At 33.9% G+C, this 27,675-nt stretch overlaps 1 protein-coding gene across 1 annotated transcript; it reads right to left on the bottom strand.

Moving 5' to 3' along the window:
- Positions 1-331: 331 nt before the first annotated feature.
- Positions 332-26,742, bottom strand: LOC149798600 (uncharacterized). Its single transcript, XM_089957421.1, has 17 exons — positions 26,588-26,742; positions 22,934-23,044; positions 21,245-21,367; positions 19,298-19,321; positions 17,031-17,057; positions 15,434-15,472; positions 9,548-9,571; positions 8,628-8,936; positions 8,009-8,029; positions 6,962-6,988; positions 6,235-6,258; positions 5,541-5,648; positions 4,828-4,942; positions 4,014-4,117; positions 3,505-3,522; positions 2,727-2,846; positions 332-1,758 (listed from the first exon to the last, which is right to left on the bottom strand). The coding sequence occupies exons 1-17, from the start codon at positions 26,631-26,633 to the stop codon at positions 1,628-1,630; spliced, it is 1,371 nt and encodes a 456-aa protein (XP_089813547.1). The 5' UTR covers positions 26,634-26,742; the 3' UTR covers positions 332-1,627.
- Between the last annotated feature and the right edge of the window lie 933 nt (positions 26,743-27,675).

The raw sequence follows: 27,675 nt of genomic DNA on the forward strand, positions 1-27,675 counted from the left end.
GGGTTTTCACGCAAAGCAACAGGTAATATATGTTAAGTCACTTGGTAATTTCCACGATTCATGTGGAATACTAATTATAAACAAAATTAACACTTCAAGTCTATTTTTTTTTGTTATAACCATATTTCTTGATGGCACATCAATGATACACTAGTGTACACTATAGTGACCTTAGTAAGCAAGCGTTTTATTTGTGCATATAAGATGCATTTATAATTTTTATATTCTATTATTTGAGGAGTACAATCCTCCTAAAATAAATTTATTATCATTAGTAGCAGATGTAGTAGTAAACATACATGCATACATACAAAGGTACACAATGTTAGGCTTCCAGTGTTTTATTTTCATGACAAATAACGTGAATACAGGTCCAGATGTTCCCAGTGTACTTGAAAATGCCGTTCGAATAACATGAATCGTGACATATTCCTAATATGACATCTATCTTATCTTGGAAAAGAAAATGTGTTTACTTTTCAAATATACCTAATAACTTCGTTAACAAGTCGATAAGAATTTAAGACAATGTACAAACAGGTACGTTCGTTAGAATTGAACTTTGACGCAAATTAATGTTATCTACTGATATGACAGTAGACTCGTAACTACGTCATTCTTCAAAGCATGAATTTCTACCTTTCTGATCAGCAGCGGTCGCCCTTTTCAAACATTAAATTCACCATTCCATGGGGATCATCGTCGCGTACCTGCTCAGTTTAGTACGTTTTAGAGACAGCGTGATCCTCAAAATTCGGGTACCGTATTCTTAAAACATTTGAACAAGAAACTCACACACAAAACTTAAACTTAAATGTTGTACTTAAGGTGCACCTAAGTAACAAAACATCAACAGTATTAAAGAGAGACAGATCTCTGAAAGATCGGATGATTCTAGCTTTTTTTTAAATTAAACTTATATATGCCTTAATCTTGAGTTTGAATTTCTTTTACAAAGCGTGGACATAAGTGATAAATGAATACATTAAAAATAAAGCTGCGGTTCCTATATATTGACCATCGCTGCTAAACCAGATGCGACTGAAATATACTGTATGCTTCCTATTACACATTTAACAGTAGGAAGAGTACACAGGCACTCTCTGCAAGAAGAAGCGGATCTCTTGAATCTCAGTGTAGCTATTTCTTTTTATTCATTAACATAACGTAGCCTATGAATGAATTCTGGAAGCAATTTTTTCGGTCGGCGAGTCAGACACAAACGCTATTGTCAGTCTGGGTGTGTTTATGTGTCTGTGTCTGTGTGTCTATTTGTAAGTGTGTGTTTACGCGTGTATGTGACTTGTAAGGCAGGTAGATCTCACCTATAAAAAATAAACCAAAAAAATACTGACTGAGATTAACTTAAAATGGTGTGCCAGTGATTCGCTATTTTAATAAGTAATCAATTCGCTGTAAACTTTCTATCCCAATAACTGGTGCAGGTGTATGTTTAAATTATTCCGAAGAACTCAGTATTATAAGACGAGTACTCAGCGTAATGGGAATGTTGAACTTAGACGAAGAAATACAAGGATGATAATGCCGTACAATACACTGGACCTTGTAACTAAATATCAATCTGCTGGAAAATTGACTTGAAAGAGAGTTTATACAAATGCATATCTTAAGAGTCACATATATTGCAATAATGTCTGCAGTAAGTGCGAGCCCAACCAAAGTAAATTAGTTCTGTGCAGGCCGAGGTGTCGTATCTGTCACAGAAAGCTATCCCATCATAGCATGGTTCTCTTTCCCCTGAAATAATAATAATAATAATAATAATAATAATAATAAAAATTATGATTATCATCGTCGTCAACGATCTCTTATGTACTGGTTATGATAACGAAGACAAACAAGCATGTTCCTGCATTTGATAACGGATCATCAGTTATTTTATTTTTCCAGTTAATACTAAGTGTACCACTACTTCGAAGAAGTTGATAATAATAATAATAATAATAATAATAATAATGATAATGATACCCTATTATTAGCAAGCCAATATCACAGGCCGGTAACAAGCAAATCGTAGCTCCCGGTTGGTAAGTCGTGTAGCGGAGTGTGTAACAGGGAGACTATGGAATGCAGTGCACCATAGAAAACAAATGCAAGGATATTTCGTACATTCACTAATATGGAGGATGCTTGTTATCTGCGATCTCAGATAAGCATCACTTCTTGATACCGTATTGTTGGAAATGCCCTTATTTTATTGTTGGAAATGCCCTTATTTGATTGCTGGAAATGCCCTCATTTGATTGCTGGAAATGCCCTCATTTAATTGCTGGAAATGCCCTTAAATGATTGCCGGAAATGCCCTTATAAATGCATCATTTCACTGCCATTCATTAGAATAATTATATGTATCAAATCTGCCAGGAGTTCTCTAGAACAATGATTTCATAATGGTTTAGTATCTCCTCCTAAGACATCTCGTCCATGGGTATTTCCATCTGATAACTCGTTTATTGTTTGGTTCATTTCTGATGTCAGTTTTGCTGATTGTTCGATTATCTCATTAGCACCAGAAGTGTGCCGCTGTTGTTAGCAACGTTGCTGGTGTACAACATTTCAATTTAATAGAATTGAAGAATGTTGTTCGTGGCTTAATTAAATATTAAATATTATTAAATATTAAAGCTGTTCGTGAATAATTCCTTCTTTTTAAAATCTTAAACTTTAAAATAATTTAGAAAGCAGGAAAATATAGAAGACCTTACCGTTCTCACACAGCCCGCATCGAAGAGCGCAGTGTGCCTTGGCCCATGGTAGAAAATCTCCTTGGCACGCGGACTTGGGGTAGTAATTACATGTGTCGATCGTGTTTTTACACTCACCGACTAAATAAATAAAAAAAGTTTACTACATTTTTATCATTGCGCATATCTTGGATTGTCGACTAAGGAAGAAGATTCGTTTACCATGAGCGTTAACACAATAATGTTAAAATCTCTCAATAAATGGAATTTTTTTAAACATTCCATAAATTTAGTATGCATCGCAAAGAATTAGTATATATGGACGGAATACGACAAAGAGACAATCGGAATATCGTCAGCCTTTGCTGGCATATCATTGGTTGTGCACTCGACCCAAGCCAGAAGCCAATGATCACACATAGCAATTTGATCCAATCGTTTCTGCCTTTGAGGTAAATGTAATAAACATTATTTATGCAGGTTATTTTTTCTCTGAAGAATACAGTTTAGATATTCCCGCGATACACACCATATTGGATAAAGCCACAATTCCCTTTGACACGGTCCTTGACAACAATTCATGATGGGATTGTTTACCGACATAAAGAAACCATTTTTGGTGTCCAAAGTATGTAAAATAAAACCTTCTAAACTAAAGAACAATTCGATATCATGATAACTCTAATGGACTAACCAAATGTTAAAAGGTTGAGAACATCAGGCGAATACTTGTCGCTCACGAAATGAGAAGATTCAAAGGCTCTATTTATTTGCACAAAACAACGTATTGAATACTCACCTTCTCCACTGCCAGAAACTGAAGGGGAAAAAAAAGATTGTCACTTTGCAGTGAATAAGTTTACAAAATATATAGCGATATGTAAATATATTGCTATACAATTATTGACTTTCAATATTTCAACCTGGGTAAAATTGATATCGACCAGAAATGAAATAGTTTTTTCATTAACTATTATCCATCTACCTTGTGTAGAAAAAGTTGAGGATAGCCATATTAAACTACATCGAAATCCATTCCAAAAATGACGATTTTCGTCTTCCATGCTCCTATAATTGATATTATCCCCTACATTGATTTAGCATTGGTTTGACCTTCATAAACAAGCTCTATTCAAACATCTATCCCATGTCAATCTTACAAATCTCGATGAAGTTTGCCATATTAATGAAATATGATTGTATTTCCAACAATAAAAATTATAATAAAATTAAAATATCTAATTTTGTTTTGTGCATGGAAATGTAATATGCAAATGGAATTATTATGTCTCAAATGTAATATCTTACACTCAGTGGAGCTGTTGTTTCCGGTGCAGTTCAATTTAGGGCAGCATTCATCAGGAACTCGTGTTATAACGCATCCCTCGGGGAAGTTATGATATATTGGACACCTAAGGTACAGAAACAAAAAAATCAAACTTTTACCATCCTTCGTAATCTAAGTAAGGCACGTTTTACTGCAGTTGGAAGTTATTCTAGTGACGAAAGACTGTTGATTTTCTATCAAAAACAAAATATGGAAATTTCATTTTTGACAGAATGAGAACTATACTTCAGTGCAACTGCTAAATTTACTGGTTGATAAACAACACATACAATATGCAATGCATAGAATACAGCGGCTAAAATATGACAAAAGCTTGATAAGTTCAGTTCTATATGTATTAAGCGATCTGTCCAATGTTTGTTAATCTTGATACAGTGAGTTGTGTCCTTTTAGATTCAAAGGTAATTCTTGCTTTAAAGTTCAATGCTGCACAGTCAAACATGGCAAACCCGACTTGATAGATTGCCTAGCAATAGAGACCAAGGGTGCATAACTCAAACGTTTACATGGACTAGAATCAACATTGATTGGAACTAAACAAACCGCACAGCACAAATATCGTGTCTATTAGAAAAGGATAAATACGACTGCTTTAAACTAGGACAAAATGGGAATGTTGGTCTTATGTTTTGTATCCCTAATGTAGGGCACGATGACCATATTTTTATAACATACTGGCACGTGCTGAATGATCAGGAATCGTGGGATTTTAAAACACAGATTCAAAATGTTGAGTAGAAATGTCAAAATTGTGATTTTATACGTTTCGCTTACAAGTTAGTACAGAGAGCTTGATTGATGTCCGGATTTTGACATTCACATTGGGTCGCACAGCCATCCTTCCACCTGTCTCCCTTTGCAAAGGTCTGATTCATGAAGAAACAGAAACCTGCGAAGAGAATATGTATCTGTATCGTTTCTAGATTTACTTTTGAAGAATTTGGTTCATGTAACTCCAGTAAATGTGCCTTATTGTAACTCAAGAGTTGGCAGTTGGCAATGTTCCATATTGTAACTCACGAGTTGGCAGTAGAGTCAGAATTGATTAAAACATCGCGATGATTAGCCAACTTTGTAATGTGAGCACTGTCACAAAATATAGAAAATGGGAGATACATAAAAAATGTATTCGACATTTCAGGAAGAAACATTGCTGCACGACAACGTGTCCATTGTTTGCTGTACAAAGTTTACTCCGAATGTGTTCTGCAAACTTTGTTCCACTAACAGAAAAAAAGATTTATTGGTGTTGACACTGAATGATAAAATGCTGATTTTTCTTCTTTCATTTCAAAATAGAATATGGAATAAAATGACTGAATGGAATGGCAAAGTTGTAGGTTTAGTTTTGTTTGTTTGTTGTTTTTGATTGTTTTGTTTCCAGTTTGTTTGTTTGTTTTCGTTTGTTATTTTTATTTGTTTGTTTATTTGTTGGTTAATACGGCTTACGATCAAAGACTGAAAAGAGCATCTTAAAATATGAGAACCTTTCTTTGGAGAAAACGCTCCAATAATGGTAAAGCTGTTTGAGCTGATAATGACTGGTCCTCCGGGGCCTCCTGGATTGGTACCTGAAGTTGGGGGTGGGGTGGCCACTGTAATTGAGAACAAATATTTAAAAGTACTGTTATCTTACTTTTGTTGTTATCACGACTAAACGATTTTAGTGTTTGTGAGGTCATAGAAGTATATGAACTGATAGGAATGGTTAGTAAAAGCTCGAAAAAGTCTTCGAGATTTCTTCCTTAAAATTATAGCTATTTGTGACTTTTTTCACGAAGTAAGATGAATATCTTTTGATAATGCGTTTGCTTACCTAAATGAACCACAGTGGATGTGAGGACACGAAGAAAGTAATCAATATCGCACGTGCGTATTGCTATTTTGGCATGTAATATGGAAATGATGTGATTATGCTATGGCAAAAGTAAATCAAGCGAAATTAGTTCCCAATATTATTTTATATACCGTCTCTAATCACTTAATCAGATAAAGCCTCATGCTGCATAGATCTAGATCTGCCGTTGGATAATGAGCGGGAAGTTCTGAGTCTATGCAGTTTGTTAAGAGTAATCAGTAGAAGAAACATATACCATGACCTGCGGGTGCAGTATGGGACAAAAGCTCATAGTCAACATTGTTTGCAGATCGACTCGGAAGCAAGCTTAACTTTGTACATACCTGCATTGCGCTGACTGGTGGTTGCTGCAAAAACGAATGGGAATAAATCATTTGAAAAGGTATTCGTAATGATGGCCCTTTTGTCCTCGGACCGATCGCTTACGTTCAAATTTTATGTAGCAAACTGCATTATTTATAAAATAAAATGAAACGTGCTTTGAGCAAAACGATCAACTTTTTACAAACTGGATACACAATAAAAAACACATTTCTTTAGATTTTTGCTCAAAGTGACGTAAGGATTAAAAGTGTACTTATATATAAACATGCCTTGCTTCGACATTATATACATTATCTTGTCTCGTTATTTGTTCTTAACTAAGAAGTTGGTCAAAACGTACTGGTTTCTTTTGTGATAGACCCAAGAACCCTCTCGCCTATTATTCCTGCACAACTTTGTTTTGCTATATCCCTTGTAAATTGCCCATAATTATTATGAATGTTTCATCAAAAGACAGTCCATGAAGGAATTATTCTATTAGTTTAAGAAATAAAAGAGCCACCCCACCCCCAAATGCCAGAATCTACTCAACAGACATTGCGATTTGCATCCTTTATATCGACCATGCAAAACAAAAATAGCATCTCCATAGAAACATCAATAATTCGGTCTTAATGTTACAATGTATATTTCGTACATCATTTACAGAGTGAGTTTAAACTTTCCTTAGTTTTAAAAATGCTAGAGATCATATTTAACAAATCATAAAATATTAGAAATACTTACTATGTGACGCTATTGACATTGGTTTAGCTGTAAGAAATGTAAACCATAAAATAGAGCGTGAATCAAACATATCTGCACAATTTTAATTGATTTTTAAACATGTGTAATATTGGCACAAAAGCAATCGGTTCTAGAAACCTCAAATTACCTCAAATTACCTCAAATTACCTCTCAGATACACCGTGAACGAGTCATGTCGCTAAACAATAATATTAAAAGATTTGTGTGAGATTTACGAAACAATTATAGTTACTGAATTTAAAAAAAAAACATATTTTAGATACTGTTTTGCATAAGTACAATACATGATTGATTGTGAACATTATGTTGTGTTTTTTTCTGTGAAAGCCTTTTGAGAAGTTATTGCACTACATAATGTTTAGCCAATATAGTACACAGTTAGTTTAGAACATCGAAAATTTCCTTCATTTGAAAATTGTAAAGTACTTCAAGAACATGTATTAGAAGCATCTCTAGTTTGCCCTGCAATTCTCAATTAAGAAAACTTATATTAATCTTTGCAAAGTCTGTTGACGGGAGACCAATGCGTATAGTCAATGGAGTAAATGTTTGGTTGTTTCACATGAGTGTACATGTTTTGTTTAAAAAGTAGTTCCTAATACACCTTACTATTTTAGACGCACATGTCATGCATTATTAAGGTGTTCAGTATCGCAAAATACGGAAAGATTATGACAATGTAAATGATAACGGAGAAATAATATAATAATAATGTTAGGATTAGGAGACTTCGTTTATGAAATTCTAATATTCTTCCAAGATATATAAACATTAAGTATAATGAGTATGGATATAAATAAATTATATGAAAGGAAACATTTCGAAAACCTAGAATGGAGTTTACATTATATATGTATATATTATATGTTCATTTTTCCCGTTAACCTTACATTCTCAGAGTGGTACAGTATGTGTCCATACTGAACGGCTTCATATTGCACGACAGGCGTGTATATAAATAGTGTCATGTATTAGGAACTACTTTGGTTGTAAACAATGTATGCTTATGTAGCAGAGGCTACTTACTTGGAGCCATGGTAGTTGGGTCTGAAATATAATAATATATGACCGTACTTTGGAATACAAGTTAATATTTATTCAAGTATTTGTTTTTGTAAAAGAAGAAGAAGGACACCAACAACGGCTAGGGATGGAGAAAGAAAGAAAAGAATGATAAACTAAAATATTGTGTGTAAAATGTACACACTTACGTTAATCAGTAATCTATGATATTTTATGGGAAAAGAAGGCATTGCAAGAGAGCTTCAAGTCTTACATTCAAGTAAGACCAATATGTTGCGATTGTTTAATATTAGATTAGTGACGGACTATACACTGTGAGTCGTGCTCAAATGAAGGCAGATATCAGTTGCAAGTTGTTTCGTTCTTTCCTAGTGCATTCTGATAAAAATGGATAAAATTTTCATGAACTTGTGTTCGTATTGCATTGGTATTAACTATACAACTTCCACATTAAACAATATCATGAAATTATTGCCTTGTACTTTTGAACAGCCACATGAAGAAGCAAGCTTGTAAGGAAATGATAGAGCATCGTATCGGGAATATACAATACACTCTATTAGAAAGACACAGCATTTCTCAAAAAAGAAAAAGAGGAAAACTGAATAGTTCTGCTGCTCACCATTACTACATCTCTTTAGATACAGTGATGTAGAGTTAGAATTGCCCATTTCAATCAGGTCTCCAATATAGATTGGCTTGGAATAGTAGTAAAGGTAGCACCTGTCAAGTTCACTAAATGTAAAGGCCCAGCATTCATAGCCGTCGTTCAGCTTGGACTGTTCGCAAACGCTTTTGCAGAAGGCAACATCTCCCAGGAGGTGGACGCTTTCGTTAAGGGTGATGTTGGAATTAGCCACTGTTTGAAAGTCAGTGCCAAAATCTGTCGCCTTAATGTCGGTGTTATTGTATCCGTCATAGCTGCATCTTCCTTGAAATGAACAAACACAGCAGTAGAAATTAAAAGTGCAAGTTTTTCAAGAGTTGAACTGATACTTAAAAATTTTAATCTGTATATATGTTTTGTATTTGAACAGACTCACTAACATACATAAGTTTATATGTGTTATATCTGTACATTTCTTAATATCCAATACATACGAATTATTCCAATTACAAATACTTTTTCTCAGTGGGTTTCCTCATTACTTTTTATATATTGCTACATTTTGTCAGTTCGTTGATGATGTATGCTGAAGACAGCCAACATACAAATGTATTTGAACAAATAATCATTCAAATCGCAAAGGTAATGTATGTTTTGATAATTGATAATTGATTAGGGCGACATAAAATCTGATAAGTTTGTAGGGTAGCATCAAACATCGTGTTCCCATAAGTGAGATGGGCAACAAAATATTGTGTTCTGATAATCGAGTAGGGTTTCATAAAATAGTATGATCGACAAATGAGTAACATCAAATATTGTGTTTTGATCGCTGAGTAAGACAACATAAAATAGTATTGTCGACAACTGAGCAGAGAACATATAATATTGGGACAAAAACATTGGAGAGGAGCAAACCTTTGAGTTGTACTTACTCTCAGTAGTTGTAGGAGGTAAGGCTACAAAAGTAATATAAAACGTTATATATTTGTATAAAAACAATATCGACCACTCAGCTTGAAGCGGATCAATCTATGCCAATGATGATTAAACTTTCGTATGTTTTCATGACATGATACAATACGTTTCAAGAGAGTTAACATAAAATAATCTCTTTCAATATATATATATATATATATATATATATATATATATATATATATATATATATATATATATATATATATATATATATATATACATCGTTATTTTATGCAAATGTACATATTCTTTCAATTAGAGAATGATATACGTATGAGGACATTATGAATTCAGATCGGTTTTGTACTTAATTCATCAATTAAATTTTAACATTTAATTTGTTAAAAGCAAATGTGCTAATTATGGAGAGAAAATATCTTTATAGCTTGATACACAAGTTTAATTATTTACTATGTAAACATCACCCCATTCAACCTGTAAACCACGTGACACTATGACCATGCCTACATTCTCAAGGTAATGTGCATGTATGCATTTAAGATTTGTACATAGCAAAAAAGCATTGTAAAGCAAGCATTAAAGCACAAGCAAAAACTGATATATATGCAAGTACAGAAGATGGAATAAATTATCGTAATGGAGTAAAGACAAACACAATTTTAAGGGAATTAAAAATTAATATTACACACAGATAGACCAACCGCTACTTTATTTAATACAAACATAATTTGTTGACTCAAAACTTTCATGACAAACCAAAAGACACCCCACCCCCACCCCACTGAATGAATGATTGGTTTCGATAATAAACGATAGCTATCGAAAGTAACAGATTAAATAATATAATTATTCATTACGCGCAATACGTTTACATACTTACTTGTGGTGGTGGTAGGTATGGTGGTAGTTGTTGTGAGAGCTGTAAGGTTAAGACAGTAAAAGGTCGCATGAAGGATAGAAAGAGAAAGCGTATTGCAAAAATAAGCACCGATACACAGACTTGGTAAAATACACAGTGAAAACCGTTTTAATTGTTGATTTCAAAACTTCCAAGAAATGTTGTCACTGATTTCTTACAGTTCCAAGGGTACGTTGCACGGTACATGAATATAACGTCAAGTGGTTCAAATTTCAAACTTAATTTCCGAATTCAGCCCCTAAGGATAGCGACATAAAATGTACCCATCTATCTTGATAAAAAGCACTTCAATTTTCAACTTAAAAATCTGCATGTTCTGAAGTAATAAACATTAAGTCAAATAGCAGAAATGTAGGGGCGAATTAAAAAGGATTCAATCGGAAAATGATATTTATACGTGAATGTGAGTGTAGATGTGTATGCCTTGATCGGTAGATTTCGTAAAATAGGACCGGAGAGGACATTACTAACAAAGAAAAGAAAGATGGTGACTTAAGATTGATACCAAGTTAACAATGATTTAGATCATCCTATAATTACAGAATTATTCAATGCTAAGGAAAGAATGAAAACATGTCTTCCTTCGTGCCCAGCTAGAAAAAGTAGATGTTTAATTTTATGTGACTCAATTTGGAAACAAGAATCAACCACCACAGATAAATCTAAAGAAATCAAATTTAGTAACATTTTCATGGTACAAACTGGAACGACGTATCACATAGATAAGCGGAAAGATTCTGGCATCCGACAGACAAAAATAATGATACATAAATTGAATCTCATGGGTAAATATTAGCAATCACTTTGAAACCTTCATGGTCAGTTAAACTCTGTAACATACAACATGTATATTGTATGCAATTAGATATCAAGCAACAGATGACTGGAATGTATTGGACATAAAAACTCTTGCCAATGAAACTGATTTAATACCAAAACTATTTGTTGATACCATGTACCGTCAAATATCATGACCACTCCGGTGGCCAAAGTGGTTACAGCGTCTTCCTCGGATGCGGGATGCTGTGGGTTCGAACGCCGACCTAGTCATATCAAAGACTTACAAAAATGGTTCCAGCAGCTGCCTTGTTTAATGTTCAGCACTAAGAGGTTAGTGTTAGGACTGGTCAGAATGATATAAGGATAATGTGACCGGGTGCTACATGTCTGCGTTATGATACCCCACTGCTTTGACATCACTCAAAACTCCGAGATTGCAAATATCATAGCGATATGACTAAAATTGTTAAAGTTACCTTAAAAAATCTAAAGCACACTCGCACTCAAACTTCCTGAATAAATCAAGATTGTAATAGTTTCATGCAGACAAGAACCAATTAAATACCAAATTTTGAAACTAATGTAGTGCATTATGTTGCTATTTTGTGAAGGGGGGGGGGAAGAGTTAACAGTTCTTAGTCATTTAGGGAATAAATATTCCTTGTAACGAATGGCTTGATATTTTGTTGTTGTTGTCATTCCCACTCACATACTGCTTAACCTTACAAATTTAACCTACTTTTTAAGTAATTATTCTTGTCTCTTCGTTTAACCTTTAATGGCAAAATTATTTTATTGTACTAGGTCCGTTATTAAGAGTTATGAAATTGAACAATATTATGATGCAGTCTCCTGTTTTTATTGTAGAAGCTATGATATATTGTAAATAAATATCTCAAAAGCTTACTATTGTTATGTATTTATATACCTTTATCGATATTCTTCATTCGCCATTCTTCTTTTATATACGTACTTAAGTATACTTTACAGATTCAACAGAAAATTGTTCTGGCAGTACTTGTTCAATATGTATGACTATATGGCAATATGCATGACAATATGTAAATGACAATACGCATGACTATATACAAATCGACACTAAGACCACTATTACGATCAAGCCTACCCTATATGTACTGAAAAACGTGCGAGGTCAAAAGTCATTCGGGGTAAAATGTTAACTTTTTTTAAAAAGTGATCATGGCAATTACACATTCAAATAATACAGATTTCAAGGTATGACGTATAAATGGTTAAATCTGTAGAGATATCAGACCAAATCTTTGCATATTTTGGGCTTTTTTAAGTTTCTGAAGTCAATCCAACCGCTTTAAGCGTTATGAATTTGTAGTCATAATGGTCTATTGATGTACTGGAAAGTGTTTGTGTCATCTAGTCTTGTAGTAAGAATACATGCGTTCTTGTATGTTACCAAGACTTTATCAGGTTATCATACTAAATGCTCCATACCAATAACATGACGCCAAACGTACATAGATTTGCATAATGTTTTACCTTTTTTACGCGTAATTTATACAATAAAAGCGCATAATAGGAAGTCTACTTCAGAGCAAATAACGGTGTAAATGTGGTTTCTTATTTTAAAATTGAAATACTTGTGATTATGTTTTTTATTATGTTTAAACAGAAACTAACAGAAATATAACTTTTTTAATGATTAAAATGAAGTTATAACACAGCGTGGTTTTATGATAAATTCTTTATCAAATAATATTTTATAACAAATATTTTCTATTCCCTAAAGTAACTGTTGACAGTGTTACACTAGCTCCAATTCATTAGTTTATATGCTTTAAGGTTTTGTCTGCATGGTACCAAATTAACACAAAATAGCTGTGATTACGTTTTACTTACATGTGACATACTCTACCATAGAAAAGTTATCCTAATTGAAAGTGGTATCACTTCAGAGGATGTTCTTCGCTTTATAATATAAACAGAGTTCCATTGCAAATCAGCAATGAGATATAACCAACGTGTATCCGATGTTAAATAGTACCCATGTGTTGAAGTGTATGAATGTAACACGTTCAGAAAATTTCTGCCAGCGATTTTTGTATGCATGTGTTTTTTTCATCAAAGGTAAAAGAAATAGTTATGATAAACCAATTTTAAAATGTGAAATATGTAGAAAATGTAATATTCAGTTAAGTTTTGCTTCACTGTCCTTATGTAACGGAGAGCTTTTCGAATTCTTTTCCGCAATCGTTTACTTTCCTATTGTACAGGACGGTTATGCGACAAAATGATAGTCGGTTGCAAATATCTTGAAGTTTTGATAGCTGTATGACAGTGTGGACTTAAATTATATATAATTTGATTACCAGTGAAAACATACACGTTTTAATATCATATATGACAATTTTTTAACTTTTAAGTTTAAATTACGATAAATTTTAATCTATCTTGCTATATCGAAAAGCCCCAGGCTCTCCGAATAATTTGCACAAATCCGACTGCTTTATTAGTTTGTTCCTTGTGCAACTATGTACTCTGAACCCGTCTTCATTATTTCTTATATTTCTTCACCTCGTTATTCCGTGTGATGTTTGGGACAACAGTTTCAAAAGGAAATATATGACAGCAACGAATCAGCAGGCCAATAATAGCCAGTATGCGGTTTAGACAAAGCTCAGCTGTATAAATCATGGCGATTTTAGTAGACAAAACTATCGACGCGAATGTTTTTAAATTCATTAGGACATATCTTTAAAACTGTTCAGTGGATCTGAATAATTTTTTTTATTCATTTCCATTTTCACTTAGTGCATTCATTCAAAGCACATATAAAAATAAGAGTTGGTTTTACTTTGAATATGATTGCTTGTCTACAGCCTCAATAAGAAAAGACTACCTGCACAACTGGAAACATAACTCGTATTCCATGACAACCTATAGTTGAGTTAGCGTCTTTACAATATATCTATTTTATTATTTTACTTTTTTCAAAGTAGTTATTTATATGTTAAATCGTTCCTATCAATTTCACAAGCTCTTCCTGTGGATTAATTTTATTTAACATTTGATTGAGTAATTTAAAATACCTGTCCTATTTTAAAACACCTGTCCTAAAATTCGAAGACTCATTAAGGAGAATAGGCTTCCAGTTGTAAGAAGAAATTATTTAATTTTTAGCGTTCATCCCATCTAAAAGTCTGTCCATAAAAAAAAAAACCGCCTTTGCTCCTGATGCGTAAGTTTTAATAAACAGACATAAATAAAAGAAAATTCGGATTTTGTCTGACAGCCAGCACACGTGTGCAATGTTACTGAACCTTTTAGTAAACGTTACCGGTTGTCCATAAACATACTTACTTGTTGTAGTAGGAGGAGTTGTTGTTGTCGTCAAAGGGGCTGAAATAAATAGGCAATTATGCGCACTTATCAAGCACTGTGCCAAACAGGTGGATCGAGGTCGTGCACTTTTCAAGCACTGCGCCAAACAGGCGGGTCGAGGTGCTGCACTTATCAAGCACTGTGCCCAACAGAAGAAGGGCCAACTGTTAAATGGGTTAGGGGATGGGATGCGGATATGCAAGCTTTGACTGAATATGTTTGCTAAAGATTCTCTAGTTACGTTGATGAATCCTCTATTGTACAAGAGGTGACAGATGAAAGAATAGCGTGCACATGCAAAGACATGCTATGAATATATCTTAAATCTCAAGATAATTTCACATTAATAGATACACATTATAATGTGTATTTGATCGCAATGACTTACCAGTACAAGCATAAAAGTAAGCAACCAAACAGATAGATAGATGATGTCATTCAATTATGTATAAAATATGCATAATCTAACAGTGAATTTAATTTGTAGTAAAGTTCCAGGTATATGGTGATCCGTTCAGTTAGTCAACTAATGCATTACAACAAAGACTACTGACTGCCAGTAGTTAGATCCTAGAGTTCAAGAATGAAAAGAAATTTAGATTCGAATTTAAAAATGCGGCTTACTATTAAAAAGCTTGCGTCCATTCACTTATTTTAAATGAATATCCGATCATAGGAAAAGCGTTGCATGAAAGCATTCTTACATAAACAATGCTGCAAATGCCTTGCATTTAATTTCATAATAAAAAAGCCACACAATTTCATGACCATAAAAGCCACACCAATCAAGCCATTCAACCACATAAGAATAAATGGTACATACTTGTTGTTGTTGTTGGTATTGTTGTCGTTGTTGTCGGAACTATGATAATAATAATAATAATAATAATAATAATATGAAATTAGAGCTTTCTTTGCTTAAAATACTCTAGGGAAGCATAGAATCCAATTTTTTCCCACTTGATAACTATTTGATTGACCCGCCAGTTTTGTGCAGTGGCAAGTAATAGTGGTTGGTCATTTGATCTTTCCGCACAAATGTCATGTATTCAGTTGGAACCTTGAATAGATTTCACATATTGTATGATAAACTGTTGCTTTCAAAGTTCAAACTCAGTATCTAAATAAGCATCTACATATGACAGTGAGGCCAGCGAAAGAAGTTAGATGATATTTATGATGACTAGACCATGACGATTAATAGACTACAATGGAGTATTTCATGTCTTTATCAGGTAATGAGGACGAATTCTTGGACTTTGTAGAAGGTTGTTTTTATTTTACTTTTGACATCTTTACCACTGTCTATGTGAAGATCATACTGCGACTGCTTAAGAGTCATATTCTGATGACCTGTGTTATTACCATAATCGCTAATTTTATCAGCCAATCAGATAGTCTTATATATTCGCGTTTGCGAGACTGTGTGGTATGGATGAAGACCATCAATGTGTGCCGAACCATTTGGTTCACTTTCAGATTTCTGAAAACTCCATTTCCATTGACTAGTTAAACAGCCACAAGAACATAACCCTTAAGTGGTTGCTGTCAGATCTTCACGTAGGACAGTTGAGATCTGATTTTAATCAAATTGCTGCTATCCCGTACAGTATGGTCGAGAGCCAAATCCTACATAATGTGAGCCTTGTGTAAAATGGCCCTGACCCCATTACGGGAAACATTTCACTAAGCCAGTTGAGACCTTTGGTTAAATGAGTAATAACAACTATTAATAGAAAGGGAAAGAAGGTTCGTGGCTAAGATAAACTTTCCATAGCAACTATTTTATGTTGATTTCAGTTGGACAATAACTACTATTAATATTGTAGCAGAACAGAACGTTCCTGTTGATTCACATTTTGATTACAAGGTTGATGAAGAAACGTAGCTTCAGTAATAACCAAAACTGACGATTAGAAATTACAAATATTTTACTGCTCCTTTTGCACATAAATAATTGCATTAGAATGAAGTCACTGAACACTGCTGTAAATTACCCAGTGACACTACACGTGAGTTTCATTTAAGAAAAAGAGAAATAGATAAAAAATTCAATATTTTAAATATTCAATGGTCCCTTAGGCGAAATTATTTCTTCGACTTACAGTATTCATTTCTTTTCAACCTTGCCTTCATTTGTTTGGGGTTTGCTTATTTATTTATTTATTTATTTATTTATTTATTTATCTATCTATTTATTTATTTATTTTTGCAGTGTCGGGATCGGGCAGCAGGCTTTGTTCCCTGGCATATGTTGATTGTAACAATACTGGGATTGTGAATTGGAATAGAAAAACTAGCACGTGAATAAAAGGTTTCCTTTCATTGTGTTACTTGCTATCTATTTTTGTTTTAATACAGATTTGATGCATATACTTCCGTGCTGAAATACAAAACTTAACCTTGAATGAACTACTTACTAGTGGTAGTGGTGGTAGGTATAGTTGCTGAAAATACAAAGATAACGAAATTTAATTTATAGTACAACTTAAAATAAATGCTGAATAAAACTTGGATGCTAAATGGAAAGTGTAAATTTTGTTAAAATATAAAATACAAATCATAATATCAAAAGAAAAAATACACCGTCAATAAGGGCGACAACAGGTTGTAAAGCAAGTTTTCTTCCTGACTGAAATTATCTTTTGGCTCGATTTGATTGTTCAAAAAGGCATTTGTGTACAAAATGTTTAGTTTTCTTTTTGATTTTTATTATTATAACTTCTGTTAATGGCATATTTGTTTTGATTCTTTATATCAATTATAACTTTAGGTTAAAACATAATCCGTAACTGTCTCCCAGTGAAGTTAATATGACCATTGCAAATGTTCACTACTCTCGTGTTTACAACAGGACCATTGCAAACGTTCTCTACTCTCGCCTTTACAACAGGACCATTGCAAACGTTCTCTACTCTCGCCTTTACAATAGGACCATTGCAAACTTTCTCTACTCTCGCCTTTACAATAGGACCATTGCAAACGTTCTCTACTCTCGTCTTTACAATAGGACCATTGCAGATGTTCATTACTCTCGTCTTTACAACAGGACCATTGCAAACGTTCACTACTCTCGCCTTTACAATATGACCATTGCAAATGTTTTCTACTCTCGTGACGTCTTTACAGTATGACCTTTCGTATATTTCAATTAAATGTTTCTTGCTGTATAGTTTGTTCTAGTGTAACTATGGGCGAGTGATTTTTTTTCTACATATTTTCGTTTTGTTCCTCCAGACGTAAAGACCATTAAAGGTAAAACAAGTATTTTCTTACACACCAAAGATTTCAAATTTAAACCAAAAATATAAAATTATAAGCAAAATAATTTTTATTATTTTTGTATTCCTGTAATTACACATATATAATATTTCCTTTTCTCTTCAGATGTAAAAATACAATATTTCCAACATGGCATGCGATTTTTGATTCTGTGTGCCTGCATAAATAATGCTTTCATCAAGAAAAATGGCCACTTTGTTAGCTAGAAGAAGTAAGTAGAGACTGCATTTCCTCTCTCGCATTGAAATTATTTTTTGCCGAATAAATCAGACTCGACACAGGTCATTTCTCTACAAAGTTATTTCCCTTGTTACAGTATCAACAAAATCTGACAGATAAAGGTGCGGTACATTCCTGAATCGAACTTCCTTTGTTTACATATGGGATAAATAGTTCAATCATCCCAAACCCACCTCTCTCTTAAAATGCTGATATATTTATGACAAGCCTATGAATACAATTGAAATGAGAAGCTTGGAAATGGGGGTGGGGTTAGGGTGGTGTGCTGTACAGTGAATTTGATCTCCTTAAATTCGATTCAGGAGCACGTTTGGCACATAATGAAAATTACAGTTAGATTTTATATCGTAAATACCATATTAAGTTTGTATATTTTAACTCGTGGTTTCACGAATGTTGTAACACACGATGAAATACACTCAGTGTAAACGTTCAAAACGAAAATATATTATATCTATCTAAAAAGAGAATAGAAGATAAAAGTATAATTATGATGTTTATCGATTGATGGTGTACAAAGAAATTGCTGGTACGAAATATTTAAGACAACAGAGAACGCAGAAAACTATCAGGCTGAAAACAGTGTTTCTCAAATTGAAAAGTGACAAACTATTTATAAGTTTAAAAAAAAAAAAAAAAAAAAAAAAAAAAAAAAAAAAAAAAACTTTTGTACAGAGTAATCATGTGTTGAATAAGAAACATGCAAGTTTCAAATACAATTTTTTTTATCTGCTGTGGATTCAGTTTTATTCGTCTGATACCACTTTTCGTGAATTTTGCGGTTATTACAAACCACGAATGTAAACATCCAGCATGAAGTGTCTTATAAATGTTTTTTTTTTCTTCCGCGATATTAAGCACTGATTGCAATTAAATACTGTTCAAAACCACGAAAATAACTCCCAAGTAAGAAATGATTTTGCAGTATATACCCATCTGTCTTTATGTCTGACTGTTTTTGTTGGATTTGTTTTATATATTTTTACCAGTGTCTTAACGGATGGTGACGGGAAACAAAAACAAAAATCCGAGAATGAAAAATCTGTGTTAATGTGGCAGTTTGATTTTTGCAAAATAATGGTTGCTTTAAGAAATTTTAGACTATTTAAAAGAAACGTAATGGAAGGGATTTAATGTAATTTGCGCCATTAGTTTTAATACTTACTTGTAGTTGTTGGTGGTGGTTTCGCTGAAAAATAAATTAAAAACTGTTTGATGTAATCTATGTTATTTATTTATTTTATGCTTTACTACGATAATATATTCAATTTCCTGAAGGTAAATACATTTTGCAGTTTCGATTAAAATGAAGTCAAAAAGAATTGATGTTACCACTATCAATGTTAATGCATTTTTATGAGTGAAAAAGGCAAAAAAAAGGTACTTCACATAGATTACGGAGATTATTCAGATTGTATAAATAGTAAGATTTCAGTGAGGCCGACACTGGTTGGGGTGAGATAGTAAAATTTCAGTGAGGCGGACACTGGTTGGGGTGAGATAGTAAGATTTCTGTGAGGCGGACACTGGTTGGGGTGAGATAGTAAGATTTCTGTGAGGCGGACACTGGTTGGGGTGAGATAGTAAGATTTCAGTGAGGCGGACACTGGTTGGGGTGAGATAGTAAGATTTCTGTGAGGCGGACACTGGTTGGGGTGAGATAGTAAGATTTCTGTGAGGCGGACACTGGTTGGGGTGAGATAGTAAAATTTCAGTGAGGCGGACACTGGTTGGGGTGAGATAGTAAGATTTCTGTGAGGCGGACACTGGTTGGGGTGAGATAGTAAGATTTCAGTGAGGCGGACACTGGTTGGGGTGAGATAGTAAAATTTCAGTGAGGCGGACACTGGTTGGGGTGAGATAGTAAGATTTCTGTGAGGCGGACACTGGTTGGGGTGAGATAGTAAGATTTCAGTGAGGCAGACACTGGTTGGGGTGAAATAGTAAGATTTTAGTGAGGCGGACACTGGTTTGGTGAGATAGTAAGATTTCAGCGAGATGGACACTGTTTTGGAGGCAAATGTTTTGGTTTTCTCAATTTGAAGATCACGCAAAATTAGAAAAATTCAAGGAAACATTAAAAGAGTCAGTTATGTAGCAAGTCGGCAATGAAAGACGGCCTACGGAGTAGTCTGTTTTAAAGTCTCAATATATTCTACCCCATCTTTCTCTCTCTCTCTCTCTCTCTCTCTCTCTCTCTCTCTCTCTCTCTCTCTCTCTGTATGTATGTATGTATGTATGTATGTATGTATGTATAACAAACCAACATCTGATGCTTCTGCTGCTAATTTTACTACTTGTGTGTACTACCGTTGGCACTGTTACTACTACTACTACTACTACTATTTCTACTTGTTTGTGTGTACTGCCGTTGGCACTGTTGCTACTACTACTATTACGACTTGTTTGTGTACACCACCGTTGGCACTGTTACTACTATTACTACTACTATTACTACTTGTTTGTGCGTATTACCGTGGGCACTGTTAATACTAGTTCTATTACCACTTCTTTGTGTGTACTACGGTAGGCACTGTTACTTCTACGAGTACTACTAGTACTACTTGTTTGTGTACACTACCGTTGGCACTGTTACTACCACAAATATTACTAGTTGTTTGTGTGTACTGCCGTTGGCACTGTTACTACTACTTCTACTACTATTACTACTTGTTTGTGTGTACTACCGTTGGCACTGTTACTACTACTACTACTATTTTTACTTGTTTGTGTGTACTACCGTTGGCTATGTTACTACTACTACTACTAATATTACTACTTGTTCGTGTGTACTACCGTTGGCACTGTTACTAGTACTACTGTTACTACTTGTTTATGCGTACTACCGTTGGCACTGTTACTACTACTACTACTACTACTACTACTATTACCACTTGTTTGTGTGTACTACCGTTGGCACTGGTACTACTAATACAACTGCTAATTTATCTTCTTAACACCAGGACCCCGTTTTGCTGTATAACATATATCACAAATCATTAATAGTTTGTGTTTTCCTTTCGAATTTAACCTATGCCATTTGTTTATATAAACTAATATATTCTTTAATTCAACGAACCACAAGTTTTGTTTTTTACATCCCTGTACTTACTGGTAGTAAGAAGTGCACAGAATGGATCCTTTATATGATTCTCGGCATTATCCCAGCAGTGGTCAAGCCAGATGGGATAATTGTGTTCGTGAGTACGCTTGACAATTGGAGAGGAGTTCGAGTCTGAAATATTTAAGACTGGATGAAAACCCATAAATATAATAATGTATAATGAAATCTAGCTGAATGGGAAAAGTTATTGTCACATTTTACATGATTCATTCCTGACAGTGTGGTTCGTCTTTGCTTCTCATATTCTTGCAAGAGTGTTAAAATAAAAATGCTCTGTGTCGATCTTTCATACTTTAGTACAAATACTGCATCCTACACTGCTGTGCTCTGTGTCGATCTTTCATACTTTAGTACAAATACTGCATCCTACACTGCTACTTTATAGAAGAAAATGATAAATTTGTAGTTATTTGCAAAGCTAGTAATACGTTGAAACTCTAGAATACTTAATAACACATTTTCTGTACAAAATATAATATAGAGAAAAATATAATTGAGTTTGAAACACTTGCCTTCCTCTGTCATTATGGACTTTTGGAATCTTCTCATGTAATTACCTTGTGTAACAATGACGGAAATTTTAAAAAAAAACACAAAAAAACAGCGGAACCCCAAAGCTATGAAGGTACATTAATTAAAACGCGGTTTTCAGTACAGTATTGCATTACACGAGGTCTTTCTTGAGGATTATCTTTATGCAAGATAGTTTATCCTTTGTAAATAATAATAATAATGTTACACGCACACGGGTATTTACTTGACCGAGCGGTTGTCAAACCCTGGCGCGATTCTCGCTAGAAGTCAAAAGTTTCCCCGACTTTCCAAAGACTACCATACAACCTCAGTTGTAAATCAGAAAGCCCGACGTGTCCATTCTATACCTAAATTTTCCTCTAATTAATGCAAAACCACAGATAAACCAAACTGCCAACTATCTATCAACCGTACATCTGCGTGTTTTGGCTTCATTATGTTTCCGTACCACCAACCGTTCACGCCTTAAAACATATATGAGTACTCCCTAACAATGGGAACTATTTTAACTCCGCCACCTTAGGCCAGTCAATGTATGCTTTCCAGGCACATTTCGCCGATATAACTGCACCATATTCGCCCACATGGCGACATAAACGGTGTCTGTCAAGTCCCTTTTTATTTATTCCCTTGTGTAATTTACCGGTTTAGTACCGTAAGTACTGTCCTTGCAGTCACGCTACCAATGTATACCACTAGATTTTAATATGTACTATTTTTACTCAGGGACATTCATTCGGTTTTGGTCGGAATTCACTACTAGTGAACCGGGACATCATGGAAACACACTAACACTTCACTCCGTGACGTTTGCTCCTATTCATTAGCTCATTAGTTCGGGCCAGGAATATTTCCATGGCGCCGAATTCCAATAATCAAACAAGTAATCACACAAATCTAAGAATTGCTTAAAACGGGTCACTACAACCAAGTGCACATACTCTAAATTTACTACATTAATAATAATAATAATAATAATAATAATAATAATAATAATAATAATAATAATGACAACAAGATTATTATCATTATTATTATTATTATTATTATTATTATTGGTGGTGGTGGTGGTGGTGGTGGTTTTGGTGGTGGTGGTGGTGGTGGTTTTGGTGGTGGTGGTGGTGGTGTTAGTGTATATGTTACCGTCACAAAGTCCACATGTTTTGGCACAAGCATCTTTGGCGAGTTGATCATATGGCGCGAGACAATACTTGGCGGCCAGAAGGTGACAGGTAGGTAGGACATCCTTACAACCTGAAAATAAATATGCACACATATGTACATAACATATACCTACAGGGACAGAATAAAACATGGAAGCTGATGCACACTGAGAGTAGTATATCTTTGTAGAGTAAGTAATACAATGCATCTCAATTAGACCTTGTTTCTCTGAAAGTATCAAAAGTAAACAATTATATATATCTATAAACAACTTGTTCCTTACTTCCTTGCAGCCAATCTTTGCGAATCATCGAAATGAAGATCATCTGAAGTGATGACATTGAGATAAAATTAGAGAATGAATATACAGACACCTCTATTACAAGCGTCCTCAGTTCAAATTAAGCTTATAAAATGTGTCGAATAATTTATTTCTTTTCAAGCGTTGTCCAGCAAAATATTTAAATTGTTCAAATTGTATGACTTTTATGCGAAAAGAACACAAATGGAAGATTGTAATTATTACGCAAATAAAAACATAATAATTATTAAATACAACCATCAAAATTAAGTGAAATGACTTTAACGCACATTTGGATACTAGAAACACCACTCATGACGTCATCATGAAATCAGTGATGTATAAATGTGTAATTATATATAAGTAATATAGAAAAATATATGTGGATCTGTGAAGATAAATAGCACAGGAGAGTGTAACAAAACTTGTGAAAATTATTCATACAACTATTTCTTGTCTTAATAGTCTAAGTATTTAAATTTGTAACATAAAACTAATTTATATACAGAATGTCGATTCTGTCAGCATATTTAAATATACTAATCTGTGTGGATGATTCTTTAAATGATGTAATCATTAAGAAGACTGTACAAATATACATTACTTATTTAAAAAAAAAAAGAAAAGAAAGAAACACAAAAAACAAACTTGGAATGATTTTATGACACCCAAAAATGTCTCCATTTGTTAGAAAAAGGTCACTCACAAAGGACGTTGACACGATAAACCTTGATCTATCAGTACACGGGAAGTAAAATTGCTAGAGCACTGGCTCAGGTCATTTTGATATTTGGACCAAGATAAAATTAGAAGTAGCATTGATAGATCACGGTTGCCACGATGGCGTGAATTATATTGGGCTGGTGGTATCCGATAAGAAACCTGCTCACTCTTGTTAAGTTGTGATTTGACCTTTGACTTATCTTCTTTGGTCTAATTGTTACCGTACAACTCGCTGACCTATTATTGACGCATCTCAAGTACAATCCATATTTCCTTAGAACAGAGTTTCTAAATAAAGTTGGACGGAATGAACATATAGAGAATTATCCAGTGCAAATTCGATATAGCAAAACTTGCTGTGTAATAATGCGTGTAACCTAATAGTTTTGAGTAAAATGGAAAAAGTGTGATTTACCGTCTATACTCGCATATAAATCGAGTTAAACTGTAAACAACAAAGATCATGATCTGTCGTAACATAATGCGCCTGCAGATCAGGGTTTATTTTGTTTGTTCTACTGATTAGTCCTGACAAACAGCATAGACTCAGATCTGTTGGTACATAATGCGCCGGCAGATTTGAGTGTATGCAGTTTGATTCGGTGTCCGTTAGTTGTTGCGCAGTAGAATCAATTTTTGGTGCCATATAAAAAACATTCACTTTCTTTCTTTGACGATAGTTTCTCGAGGGTCGGTGGTTCTTTCCGGGGATTTCCCGGGTTCTTCCTCCACCATTAATACTGGCCGCCATGTAAAGCCTATCGTGTGCTGAAAAATGGCGTTAAACCCTACAACAACAACAACAACAACAAATCAAATAAATTTATTCGGTTGATATGCAATCGGTGTACTAACTTAGAGAATATAATTATTTTGATATGCAATCGGTGTACTAACTTAAAGAATATTAATTATTTTGATATTCAATCGGTGTACTAACTTAGAGAATATATTTATTTTGATATGCAATCGGTGTACTAACTTAGAGAATATTAATTATTTTGATATGCAATCGGTGTACTAACTTAGAGAATATAATTATTTTGAATTGGAGCTACGAAAATAAATACTTTCTGTAATATTTGTACAGTGAGATAACTTACGTCTGTTACGTTAAGATGATGAAAAACGTCTTTGTATATTTTCTGTCGGTTTAGATCTGATAAAAGCTTGTCCATTATTGGGTCTTCTATAGGTAAGAATCGGCATGATTTTGTAACGTGTTTAAACGCTGTTTTTGTTTGATAAGCTGAGATGATTCCTATGTGTATTAATGGCCAGATCTGTATTAGGTAATGATGTATTATGCTGTACTATGAAGGTAATTATATTTTGTTCTCTTTCGTACCTTGTGCTGAGTTGAAAGCACCATTTCGAGAAAGAATACGGGATTTCTTCAATGCCCAATCAAATACATACCGTATGTACTCATTTATAAAACTAGCCTAACTGAAGACAGCAGAGACTCAGATCCATCGTCTCATAATGCGCCGGCAGATCTGATTATATGCAGTTTATAGACTCATTATAATACGGCAGATCAGGATCTTTGTTGTTTGCAGTTTGACTCGCGTTATAAGCAAGTATATGCGGTACATAGAACACTTTATAGTTGTTAATAATTAAATAGATAATAAACAGCTCTTGAGTGTCACAGCCTTTCAGCGTGTCGTTGTGATTGCTTTAAATCAGGAACGTCCGCACCTAGTGTTTCCAGGCTTCACGATAGAAGAAACTACTAGTTATGTTTGGCGTTTACAAATAGTTGTTTGGGTTATCTCCCTTTCTATGGGGTGGACTTGATTATACAGGCAAATATGCATGTATATTTATGTGAATTTAGAAAAATTGAACTATAATAAACCTGAATAGATATATAAATAATATCAATTCTGAATCTCCTTGTAAGATGTTGAACGTGTATCCCCGACCGTTGATTAACTGTGTGCAAAATAAATGAATGAATACTTTAAAAGCTGTTAATAATAGCTTTTAAATAAAATAAATTCAAATTAGTTTGACATACAGGACACATTAACTCAACTAGTTATACAAAATGTATGACTGTGGATGATATTTTACATCATTTATTATGCCAAATTTCAAAGACTCCAAAATGTATTCAGGATATACATCCAAATGGATAATATAGGAGCAAACTCTTATATGAAGCAAAGAACAAGAACTTTTCCAAACATGAATACGAACAATGGACTTCTAGACTGAGTGATGTCAACTAGTTATACAGAAGATGTTATCATGGGCAAAAAAATCAACGCTGTCCTGGATATAAAATGAAATAAACGGTTTCTCTGAGGTAAAGACCATGTTTAATCTTTGCCATCCTAAATACAATATGGATAAAGCAGACGTCGCCATTGAGAAAGGTCTCGGAGATTCTAAACGCCCATATGGCACATAACCGCTTGCATGAACTGTCCTCTAAACATAATAATGCTTCAGAAACGGCGTGCGGATGATTGCTTTATAAGTTAATGTTTCAACGCTATACAATATGCTTAATTTTTGTCGCGTTAATGTTTGCTGACAAAGACACAACATACATTTTTACAATAAGGTTACTTTGCAAGTACAAAGGAAGCTCTTACCATTCACCACCGCAATTGCAGTTAAGGCGACAAAGGTCAAAATCATCTTGTATTTTTGTCACCACTGACTCTCTCCAATGTCCAGGATTAAGTGAATAGTATATCATTAGCCCCTGTGACCTCACTTTAAATCTACTCCATATGGCTGGTTTCCATTCTTGACCAATGATAAGACACGATTCCTTACCATAATGAACTAGTTCCCGGTGGTTATGGATTTGGGGTAAATTAGTACATAACATTACATCGAGAGAAATTTGACCACATTTTATGACAAAAACGAACTGTACTCTAAATTGTGACGCACTAAACGCACACGATAACTGAGCAGAAAGTATGTTTAATGCGTATGTGCATTGTTTTGCGTTCGATAAGATATATGGCAAAGGCCAATGTGCGCGACCGTGCCTCAGTTGCATGTATATACAATTATTATGACTATATAATCGCTAAGTATCTTTAGATTGTTTTCAGTGGTAAAGTGAATGGCATTTTTATCTCCATACCATTCCATACATATCTTATATGCACGAATCTATTTCTGAACTTGTGTGGGCTACATTTTCTGGTTCAAAATCGGTGCAGTTGTTATAATGCACTACAAAATGATTATCAGAAACATGATGCAAATTGAAGCAATTTAGATATTTTTTTCCAGTTTCCTATTTTTGTAACGTGAGTTGCATCGCGTGTTCTCTGTAAAACAATATATTGTTCGGGAACCAACGTAACTGTTTTATTTCAAAGCCACTCGGATATTTTAAGACTTCATCCTTACGACATGATGACAAGAATCAAACTTTAATATGACAGAATCCTAAGACCCTAAGCATTAACAAACTCAGTGACATGTTTCAAACATTTTACTTTACATATATTTGTTTGTTTTGTTTCTATTTATGTGCAATTATAATCCGATTCTTAATAAATTTGGAGTTTGTCCTTTAAATTAATGGTTAAAACTTTTACAGCAGTTTCTAACCAGTTTTAAATATGTTTAAATTTAATTATAATAGTTATATATATATATATATATATATATATATATATATATATATATATATATATATATACTGACTCTTTTTTCT

This window comes from Sinohyriopsis cumingii, chromosome 5, assembly GCF_028554795.1.
Source record: "Sinohyriopsis cumingii isolate HCF-2022 chromosome 5, ASM2855479v2, whole genome shotgun sequence".
NCBI classification, from domain to species: Eukaryota; Metazoa; Mollusca; class Bivalvia; order Unionida; family Unionidae; genus Sinohyriopsis; species Sinohyriopsis cumingii.